This window comes from Sinohyriopsis cumingii, chromosome 1 (genome assembly GCF_028554795.1).
Source record: "Sinohyriopsis cumingii isolate HCF-2022 chromosome 1, ASM2855479v2, whole genome shotgun sequence".
Taxonomy (NCBI): domain Eukaryota; kingdom Metazoa; phylum Mollusca; class Bivalvia; order Unionida; family Unionidae; genus Sinohyriopsis; species Sinohyriopsis cumingii.
Genome location: NC_142961.1, coordinates 81,996,560 through 82,008,843, shown reverse-complemented (window position 1 = coordinate 82,008,843; position 12,284 = coordinate 81,996,560). Strand labels below are relative to the sequence as shown.

The 12,284-nt window shown below is 34.3% G+C and overlaps 1 protein-coding gene across 5 annotated transcripts in view; it reads right to left on the bottom strand.

Annotated features, from left to right (window-relative positions):
* The window catches only part of LOC149807235 (multiple PDZ domain protein-like), a 453,425-nt gene that overhangs the window by 124,375 nt on the left and 316,766 nt on the right, over positions 1-12,284 (bottom strand). For all 5 annotated transcript variants that reach the window (XM_089963870.1, XM_089963877.1, XM_089963884.1 and 2 more), the window contains one exon: positions 3,966-4,168. In XM_089963870.1, coding sequence (XP_089819996.1) covers positions 3,966-4,168 — 203 coding nt within the window. The remainder of the gene's footprint in view (positions 1-3,965; positions 4,169-12,284) is intronic.

Below are 12,284 nucleotides of genomic sequence, written 5' to 3'. Positions count from 1 at the left end.
ATAAATTTTTAAATTTTATAAAAAATTTAGAACAGCAGCTTTTACGAATATAATTCATAATATAATGCTACATTTCATTCTGTCAAATTAATGAGTGTTTTCATACGAAATTCTGTTTCCTTAAATATATTTATTGCATGGACAATGAACATTATTGCGGTGGGATTACTGAAAAAGCACCACAGAGTGGTAATATCCAACAGACTTCAGTGTCAAATCTCTAAACAAAATATTGTAATGATTGCAAGTTTACCCAACAGGATTTTGGTCTTTATATATATTTCGTTTATTTCTGCATTCAAATATAAAATGTGTGGCTTTGGCAAGCTTGCACTCTAGCTGAACAGATGATGCACTCAAATTTTGATCGTCACTTAATTTTGGCCTGCAGATCAAGACTCATCCAACCTAATTTCTCCAACATTTTCCATCATGATTATGACTGTTATGAGTTAAAATCACTACTTAAACATTTTTGTTACTATCTATCGGAAGTTTTTCTCCCAAAACTTGCATATTTTTTTGTTCGAGTGTAACTGGTGTATGACACTCTATAGGTAACAATGATCATAGAACAGAAATAGGTCATGTAAGTTCAGTTATTGACAATCTACAGGATTTGTGAAGAAATTTTAAATTCTGAAGACGTTAATACCTGAAGTCTACTTTTGGTTATTTGGAGCTCAATTTCAGGCATTTTTGATAGCATCTCCTGATTACAATGTTTATGAATGGGTCTTAACTAGTTTTAAGATCTGTTCATTGTGAGTGAGAGAGAGAGAGAGAGAGAGAGAGAGAGAGAGAGAAAGAAAGAGAGAGAGAGAGAAAGAGAGAGAGAAATGGAGAACGATCACCATTTTAGTTGTAAATGTTACAAGAATGTATTTATGTAATACGTCTGCACAACAAAGTTTGAAACTGAGAGATGAAAGTTGAATTTTGAAAATATTGCAAAATCTATCCAGACTGTGGCTCTTTTGCAGGCCACTTTCTATTACTTCTGAAAACTTACAGACTTCACTAACATTAGAAAATGCACTGTAATTTTACTTAAAATTATGAAGTATATTTTTCCATTTTCAGACTTTTAAATCTGAGATCACATTTGACAAATGGGTAGAAATAAAACATCTTTTCGCTGAAGATATACTGGTTTCTATCAATCATTAATTCAACAAATTGAACAAAACTGTCAGAATCAAAGAGTATCTTGGTTTCTTCTCTGGCATAAAATTAAATCAAATTTCAGATTTTAATTTAGAATGGAACTTATAGAAGGTTCATGTGTTATTGATTACAACAATGATATAGCTAACTACAACCTCTAATCTAGGTAAGTACATTGATACATGTATTTATAGCATGTAGTTACAGGAATTAACCGTCACTATTCCTTTGACCTCTTGTATTGGTCCTCACTGGTAAATACATTAAAACTGTGTTATAATATGATGTATTTGTGCCTGCATTGAACTACACTTGTACGTACATTAAAACTGTGTTATAATATGATGTACTTATGCCTGCATGGGACTTCACTTGTAAGTACCATAAAACTGTATTATAATATAATGTATTTGTGCTTGCATTGGATTTCACATGTATATAATGCAAAACCTGACAAGTTTATGCTCTTAATTGTGCTTGTATTGGACTTCACTTGTATATAATGTAAAACCTGACAAGTTATACTCCTAATTGTGATGTTAGTGAAGGTTGCATGTGCTAATTTTTTAAAACTAATATAGAATCAATATTTTATGTTTATCAACAAGATTGTACAACATTAAATATTCAATATTTATGTATATCAACCAATCTGTACTAAATGTTAAATATTCAATAATAATGTTTATCAACCAATCTGTACTACATATTAAATATTCAATAATTATGTTTATCAACCAATCTGTACTAAATGTTAAATATTCAATATTAATGTTGATCAACCAATCTGTACTAAATGTTAAATATTTAATATTCATGTTTATCAACCAATCTGTACTAAATGTTAAATATTTAATATTCATGTTTATCAACCAATCTGTACAAAAATATTAAATGTTCAATAATTATGTTTATCAACCAATCTGTACTAAATATTAAATATTCAATATTAATGTTGATCAACCAATCTGTACTAAATGTTAAATATTTAATATTTACATTTATCAACCAATCTGTACAAAAATATTAAATGTTCAATATTTATTCATATCAATCAATCTGTACATATTAAATAAAGATCAATGAAAGCTAGAAAATCAAGATGGAATGGCAATAACAGAACAAGGCACTCAAAAAGAATAAATGGGTCTCACAGCAAGATTGAAAGGTAATAACAGAACAAGGCAATGTAAAAGAATAGATAGGTCTCACAGAAAGATTGAAAGGTAATTACAGAACAAGGAACTGTAAAAGAATAAATGCATCTCACAGCAAGATAGAAAGGTAATTACAGAACAAGGCACTGTAAAAGATTAAATGAGTCTCACAGCAAGATGAAAGGCAATTACAGAACAAGGCACTGTAAAAGAATAAATGGGTCTCACAGCAAGATGGAAAGATAATTACAGAACAAGGCACTGTAAAAGAATAAATGAGTCTCACAGCAAGATGAAAGGCAATTACAGAACAAGGCACTGTAAAAGAATAAATGGGACTAACAGCAAGATGGAAAGATAATTACAGAAAAAGGCACCATAAAAGAGTAAATGGGTCTCACAGCAAGATGGATAGATAATTACAGAACAAGGCACTGTAAAAGAATAAATGGGTCTCATAGCAAGATGAAAGGCAATTACAGAACAAGGCACTGTAAAAGAATAAATGGATCTCAAAGCAAGATGGAAAGACAATTACAGAACAAGGCACTGTAATTGAGGAACGGCAATTAGAGAAAAAGGCACCATAAAAGAATGAATGTGTCTCACAGAAAGATGGAAAGATAATTATTGAACAAGGTACTGTAAAAGAATAAATAGTTTCACAGCAAAATGAAAGGCAATTACAAAACAAGGTACTGTAAAAGTATAAATGGGTCTCAAAGCAAGATGGAAAGGCAAGAACAGAACAAGGCACTGTAATAGAATAAATAGGTCTCACAGCAAGAGGAATGGCAATTAGAGAAAAAGGCATCATAAAAGAATAAATGTGTCTCACAGAAAGAAGGAAAGATAATTATTGAACAAGGCACTGTAAAATAATAAAAGGTCTTACAGCAAGATGAAAGGCAATTACAAAACAAGGTACTGTAAAAGAATAAAGGGGTCTCATAGGAAGATGGAAAGGCAATAACAGAACAAGGCACTGTAAAAGAATAAATGGGTCTCACAGCAAGGTGGAAAGATAATTACAGAACAAGACATTGTAAAATAATAAATGAGTCTCACAGCAAGATGGAAAGGCCATTACAGAACAAGGTACTGTAATAGAATAAATGGGTCTCACAGCAAGATGGAAAGATAATTACAGAATAAGACACTGTAAAAGAATAAATGGGTCTCACAGCAAGATGGAAACGCAATTACAGAACAAGGCACTGTAAAATAATAAATGGGTCTCTCAGCAAGATGGAAAGATCATTACGTTACAAGGCACTGTAAAATAATAAATGGTTCTCACAGCAAGATGGAAAGGTAATTACAGAACAAGGCACTGAAAAAGATTATTTGGGTTACACAGCAAGATGGAAAGGCAATAACAGAACAATACACTGAAAAAGAATAAATGTGTCACAATGATCACTTATTTAAAAACAGAATAAATAACAGAAAAGTGAACTGTATCACTAAGACCTAGTTTTGTACACACACACACACACACACACACACATTTTCACAAAAAAATACTGTATGCACTTAGTTTTGATAAATGCTAATTTTCATGTAAACATGTATTATCCCACTTTTACAGAAGGTTTTTTTCTTTCTCTTCTTTGGATAAGAATTTATAGAATTGCATACCTCTAATAATTCATCCCCAACTTGTATTTGTCCATCCCTAGCTACGATGCTGTCAGGCTGAATCCCTGCAACAAACACACTCATTTTACTACGGTCCTTGTTTCCAGCCAGACTCAGACCAAGTCCACCATTCCCTCTAAGAAACTCTACCAGATGGAGCTCCCCTTCATTCAAGTCACCCCCATACTGCCGCTGAATTCTCTCTACAAAACATGAGATAGCAATCTTGTAGTAATCGATGGCAAAGACAGGAAGAATTAAAATGCACAGTGTAATCTTTGTCATAATTAATTCAAGGCAAAGACAGGCAGAATTATAATGATTAGTGTACCATAATCATTGTAGTTATCAAAGACAAGCAGAACTATAATGTAGTGTAATCATTGTAGAAATCCATCCATATAGTAATCAAAGGCAGACAGTCTAAATTTTTACATATAGTGTAATCCTTGTAGTAATTCAATGCAAAGACAGGCAGAATTATAATGTATAGTGTAATCACTGTAGTAATCCATCCATATAGTAATCAAAGGCAGACAGTCTAAATTATTACATATAGTGTAATCCTTGTAGTAATTTGAAGTAAAGACAGGCAGAATTATAATGTATAGTGTAATCACTGTAGTAATCCATCCATATAGTAATTAAAGGCAGACAGTCTAAATTATTACATATAGTGTAATCCTTGTAGTAATTTGAAGTAAAGACAGGCAGAATTATAATGTATAGTGTAATCACTGTAGTAATCCATCCATATAGTAATTAAAGGCAGACAGTCTAAATTATTACATATAGTGTAATCCTTGTAGTAATTTGAAGTAAAGACAGGCAGAATTAAAATGTTTAGTGTAATCATTGTAGTAATCCATCTATATAGTAATTAAAGGCAGACAGTCTAAATTATTACATATAGTGTAATCCTTGAAGTAATTCGATGTAAAGTCAGGCAGAATTATAATGTTTAGTGTAATCATTGTAGTAATCCATCCATATAGTAATTAAAGGCAGACAGTCTAAATTATTACATATAGTGTAATCCTTGGAGTAATTTGAAGTAAAGACAGGCAGAATTATAATGTATAGTTTAATCATTGTAGTAATCCATCCTTATTTTAATCAAAGGTAAAGACAGGCAGAATTATAATGTATAGTATAATCATGTTGTTGTTGTTGTTGTTGTAGGGTTTAATACCATTTTTCAGCACAATATAGGCTATACACGGCAGCCAGGATATATGATGGAGGAAGAACCCAGGAAAACCCCAGAAAGAACCACCAACCCATGAGAAGCTACTGGCAAGCTTTCTCACATACCTACAATGTCCAAACCCAAGACTTGAACCCACATAGACAGGGTGAGATGGCAGTGATCTGTAATGGTGAGTGCTTTAGACCATTTGGCCACTCTGGGAATGGTGTAATCATTGTAGCAATCCATCCTTATAGTAATCAAAGGCAAAGACAATCTGAATTATTACATACAGTGTAATCCTTGTAGTGATGCAAAGTAAAGACAGGCAGAATTATAATGTATAGTGTAATCATTGTAATTATCCAAGGCAAAGACAGGCAGAATTGTTAACAGATGTACTGTCAACTTTTTTGTTTGTTTCATGTTTAACATTTTTCAGCACATGGCAGCTAGTGTTTCAGTTGAAGAAGAATCTACATGTGCTGCAAGTAGAGTCAATCCAACAATTAGTCAGCTATGTGCTGCATGTAGAGTCAATCTAACAATTAGTCAGCTATGTGCTGCATGTAGAGTAGAGCCAACAAGTAGTCAGCTATGTGCTGCATCTAGAATCAATCCAACAATTATTAAGCTACATGTTGCATGTAGAGTCAATCCAACAATTAGTCAGCTATGTGCTGCATGTAGAGTAAATCCAACAATTAGCTACGTGTTGCATGTAGAGTCAATCCAACAATTAGTCAGCTATGTGCTGCATGTAGAGTCAATCCAACAAGTAGTCAGCTACATGTTGCATGTAGAGTAAATCCAACAATTAGTCAGCTATGTGCTGCATGTAGAGTCAATCCAACAATTAGTCAGCTATGTGCTGCATGTAGAGTCAATCCAACAGTCAGCTATGTGCTGTGTGTGGAGTAGAGCCAACAATTAGTCAGCTATGTTCTGCATGTAGAGTCAATCCAACAGTCAGCTATGTGCTGCGGGTGGAGTCAATCTAAGGAGGTGTTGCCAAAATGTGCATTATGTTGAGTCAATCAACCAAATAGTTGACTGTTCCCCAAAAAATATTTCCCATGCATGCATGTATATATGCATATAAATCATGGGCAAAACTGGCTCAATTAAATGCACTAATCAATTTTGGAATTTGTATTTTCTTTTAAAAAAAAATTATTTCTTTACCCTGAGAATAAAATGTGCTATGATTGGTACCAAAAAACAGGGATGGTCAGTCAACTGGAAACACAAAAATTTTGTTTTGGCCCTATGAGCCGCATGTAGAGTCAATCCAACAAGCAGCCAGCTAAGTGCTGCATGTAGACCCAATCTCTAGGTATATTCAAAACTGCCATTTTCGCTGACAATGTTTAGGTTTCTTTAAATACTCAAAGTGTGTTTTGAGATCCCAGGGTAGTGGGGAGGGGTCTGTGCATGTGATAATAAAAAGAGACATCATCTAATTAAGAGTAAGCTAACTTTTCATATAAGCCTACAGAAAATGATTGGAAACTGAAATCTGAATAAAAGAAATTAACTTTGTCTTGTTCAAAGCATTTAATACACTTACAAAAAAAAAAAAAACAGTTGGTAGACTTAATAGTAATGTCCAATATTACCATACACATATGCAAACATATGACCAAAACTACACTGACAATAAATAAAAACATACACCAAATTTTTCTCTTTAAAATCCAATGGATGGCAAAATATAGTCTTCATTTGATAGTCTTTGCTACTTTCAATAGGGGGCTTTGAAGGTAATACAAGTTTCATTAACTTGAACCTTCAATGCTGGATTCCCTGAGTGAATCCGGTCAGAAATGAGTCGTTAATGGAAGACAATAACATTAGCATTGTCAAAACTGTATCTGATGCAGTCTTAACATCAGATAAGCTTGTCTTTATGAATAAATATCACATCTGTGACTCACCATTTCATTGTGGGGGCATAATACTTTCAAGTTGAATTTGGGGCTTTACGGTTAATACAGCAGTAATAAATGCCTCGGTTCAGTATGCATGGTAATGCTTTATCAGCACAAATCAGCTAGGCAAACATGAGCCTTTGCTATTGTTGTCTTTCAATCAATTTTCATGGCTACAAGCATCCTGAAAAGCACAGATCAATTATTATTGTCTTAACAAGATTATGATAATGAATAATAATAATGAGAACTAATCTGAATATTCATTTCAGATTCTTGAATATATTGCATACTGGTGGTGCTTCTAGTTGGACAGACATCACACACATAGGAATGATGAAAGCAGATATGTTGCTTGCAGCATGTGCAACAATTTAAATGCCTACCCCTCCTTTATTCTGCTGGTGTTCTTCATGAAGTAAAACTTCATTAAACAATTCTGAAATTTATTTTTGCTGGGCTAATTGCTCTCTGAATCACCTTCACAACTCAAAACTATTCTGACAACTGAAATAATCATGTTTTGTGTTTTATATAGGGAATAAGATCCGACTTCAAAGAAATATTGCCACTGTTCACAAACTTGTCAATAATCCTTCATAAAGATGGCTTAAACATTCTCATTCAATGCAACATCAGACTTATGTCAAGGTGGGCTTGACACATAAAAGATGACACATAAAAGTCAATGATTGTTTATATATGATTTTTAAAAAGTCTTTTCACATTTAACTTGGCAATAATTATGGTTTGTACTAAGTAATAATGTGGATAAAGGAGCAATAAATTGGGTCTGTATTAGAAATAATTTGGGTATAAATGGGCAATAATTAGTCTGTACCAGGAAAAAATCTGGGTAACAATGGATAAAAATTAAGTCTGTACTAACAGTCTGTACTGTGAAAAAGGTGGCAATAATTACAACCAGTACTAGGAAGTAATGTGGATAAAAAAGGGGCAATAAGTAGAGTATGTACCAAGAAATAATGTGGATAAAAAGGGGCAATAAATAGAGTATGTACCAAGAAATAATGTGGATAAAAAGGTGCAATAAATAGAGTATGTACCAAGAAATAATGTGGATAAAAAGGGGCATTAAGTAGAGTATGTACCAAGAAATAATATGGATAAAAAGGGGCCATAAGTAGAGTATGTACCAAGAAATAATGTGGATAAAAAGGGGCCATAAGTAGAGTATGTACCAAGAAATAATGTGGATAAAAAGGGGCCATAAGTAGAGTATGTACCAAGAAATAATGTGGATAGAAAGGGGCAATAAGTAGAGTATGTACCAAGAAATAACATGGATAAAAAGGGGCAATAAGTAGAGTATGTACCAAGAAATAACGTGGATAAAAAGGTGCCATGAGTATGTACCAAGAAAGAATGTGGATAAAAAGGGGCCATAAGTAGAGTATGTACCAAGAAATAATGTGGATAAAATATGGCAATAAGTAGAGTATGTACCAAGAAATAATGTGGATAAAAAGGGACAATAAGCAGAGTCTGTACCAAGAAATAATGTGGATAAAAAGGGGCAATAAGTAGAGTATGTACCAAGAAATAATGTGGATAAAAAGGGGCAAAAAGCAGAGTATGTACCAAGAAATAATGTGGATAAAAAGGGGCAAAAAGCAGAGTATGTACCAAGAAATAATGTGGATAAAAAGGGGCAATAAGTAGAGTATGTACCAAGAAATAATGTGGATAAAAAGGGGATATAAGTAGTTGTTGTTGTTGTTGTTGTGGGGTTTAACGCCATTTTTCAGCACACGATAGGCTATACATGGCGGCCAGTATTAATGGAGGAGGAAGAACCCGGAAAACCCCGGAAAGAACCACCGACCCACGAGAAGCTACTGGCAAGCTTTCTGACATGCCCACATTGGCTGAATCTTAGACTCGAACTGCCGCAGACAGAGGTGAGATGTCAGTGATCCGTAACGAACAGCGCTTTAGACCACTTGGCCACTCGGGGCCCCGGCCATAAGTAGAGTATGTACCAAGAAATAATGTGGATAAAAAGGGGCAAAAAGCAGAGTATGTACCAAGAAATAATGTGGATAAAAAGGGGCCATAAGTAGAGTCTGTACTAAGAAGTAATGTGGATAAAAAGGAGCAATAAGTAAAGTCTACTGAGAAAAAATGTGGATAAGAAGGGGCAGAAATTAGAATCTGTACTGACAAATAATGTGGATAAATAGGGTCTATAAGAGTTTGTTGTAATAGGAAATAGTAGGGATAAAAAAATCATCCATATATTTGGCATTCTATTAATTATACTTAAAATGGAACCTGCATGCAGTAAAGTACAAATACTACTGGAAAAAACAATCTTGAGAAAGAATGGATGGTGTACACTGGCACAACCATACAAGATCTCATATCATAAGTCATTTAATTTGTTGTACTTCTTGCTTATTTCATTTTATTTGGCTGTGTTTAATATTAAAATGGTAGAGTCTAAATATCTCATTCTTGCAGTTCACTATCTTAAATACATAATTCTTACAAAAGAAATAATTTATATTATGAAAATAGCTTTGGTTTTGTCTCTGATACTGCATACATTTCTTCTCTATTACACATTGGTCATGGCAACAACTTGCTCAATTGATCATTGCTGTTGGTGCAGACAAGTTTAATCAGGTTTATGGAGAAACTTTTCACACTCCAATCTTGTTGATCAATACTGAATGTCACCAATATAAGTAGAATTACCATAATAGATAATAAGCCAGTTCACATTCCAATATGCCCTAAGAAACCATTCTTTATCATAAACCTTTCAAACAATAGTTCAATTATCAGCCAGCCACTGTTCCATTCTATTTCAATCCAGCTCACCCTAGGTTCAGTTTCTATCAACTCTGATGTAGCAGTAACTTGATATACAACTGAATGTATGGGTATCAAACCCATGACTACTGGATTACAAGTCCAATGCTCTACCAAATGAGCTACTGCCACTTCCAGATACAAGAGTCACTCAAAAGGACTGACGCTCCAATGTCAGCAAACTTTTTCCAGGAATCCAAGATAACAATCTATGATGTTCTTGAGTACCATTTTCAAAATGGCTGCTTTGGTAGCATACTCAATGTCAGACTGGCACTATTTCATTTCAGACAAACTAAACTAGACATTAATCGAGGTCAATGTCATGGCAACCATAATGGATGCAAGAGTGGCACAATTTTCTGTTAATATATTGTAAGAATCTTTTAGCGAAAACCCTGTATCAATATGACCTTCCAATTAGCAGTGGTGATAAGTAGATTTTCAACATGACCAAAATAGTGGCTATATTGGATGTCAGATCAGGATCACTGCTATTTATAAATAAGCAGACACCAGAAACTCCATGCCAATATGACCATTCATCGAGGAGGAGCTATAACAAGACAGCGACAATGGTGACCATATTCGAAGTCAGACTGGTATCACTTTCATTTAGGACCAACCAGACACCTTAAAAAGTCTTCTTGTGAAAACCATATGTCCATATGACCATCCAAAAAGAATGAGTAGTGGTAACAGGGTTATGGTTGAGGCTATTCAGATTTCAAGATGACCATCAGCAGTACTTTTGTTTAGGACCAATTAGGTATCATAATAAGATTTCAGGTGAAAAGCCCATGTTGATGTGACTATATTCAGTGGAAGTAGTGATAACAAGGTTTTCAAGCTGGCTGCTGTGGTGGCCATATTGGATGTCATATTAGTACCATCTTCATTTAGGACCAACTAGACAAGAGAGGAAGTGTTGGTGAAAACCACATGTTGATAATCATTCATTCAGGAGTAGCAACAATATTTTTAAGGCAGTCACTGTGGTTGTCACACTGGATGTCAGTAGCAACATTTTTTATAAAGGATCTGAGGTAGACCTTGGGATGAAAGACTGTGTAATATTTTACAGTAGTCCAAATCCAAATGTAGTAAAGAATGAGTAGTGATAACAAATCTGTGTGCTAACAGACAGACACAAGAGACAACATATCTCATATGTTCTTCTGGTCTATAACCAGTTGAGGTCAAATAGGACATTCCCTGGGAACATCACATACTTGCAAATGGCACATTCTCACACCATTCATGCCTCAGCAAAACAAAATTAGCAGATTTTCATGTGAGTGCAATACAGGCAAAATTCAGCTCCCTGGGGCAGAAAGAATTTTGTCTTGATAATTGATCATATATGACAGCAATGTAATGAACCAAATAACTGTACAAAGGACAATTAAGACAGCTGGACAAGCAAGACACTGGTGTGCAGAAACTTGACTTTTAACACATTAACCCCTGCCGACGAGTTTACATGGCAGGAAGTAGTAACCTGCTGAGATCTCTAGCATCAAGGTCATGTAAGATACACTGAAGTGGGTGGTATATATAGAAAGGTAGACAGATGTTGCTCTACAATGATACCAAATAATCTGGACATTCTAGTTGCACTACAAAATACTGAGGGAAAAACCTCATTTCTTGGACCTGGTTTTTTTTCCACCCAAAATTTGCCCGTGGTCGGAATCTGATTTTGTGTCAGTATTTTAGACTTTTTGGTCTCAGATCTAAGGCAGACTGGTATGAACTGCAAACAGTGGTCTTGAGACGAAAATAATGGGTCTGTTAAGTAAAGAAAAAAAAAAGAACTCTAACTTTTACCCTTCTGCTCATGCACAAGCCAAATAGCCAATGAAAAACGATGTTTCTAACACAACTAGGAATTAGGTTTTTTGAAAATCACATGCAAGTTGATGTGTTAGGATGTATTCAGAAATAGCTTTCAAAATGTGTTCCCTACTCAAATTTCAGGCAAAAATGAGAAAAACCTCCAGGGGTTAATGTGTTAATTGTAGCCAAAGTTAATTTTAAACAAACATATGTGCAAGTCGCTGAGCAAAATGTAGTGTTTTTGCTGGAGTGCATTTTCCATCATGTGAATATCTTCATTTCATCGTAATGCACCAGTAGATCAGGGTATATGTTGTTTGTTCTACTCATTACTCTAAACAAATTGTATCAACCCAGATCTGACAGCACATTATCTGATAGCAGTTCTGGGTCTATGAAGTCTGCAGATGCATTTGACTCATAAGCAAGTAGTTATGGTATGCTAATGATTGTATAACAAAATAAGGCAACTATTCCTTTAACAAAATCTGCTCTTTGATTTGGCTAGCTGATGATATATGT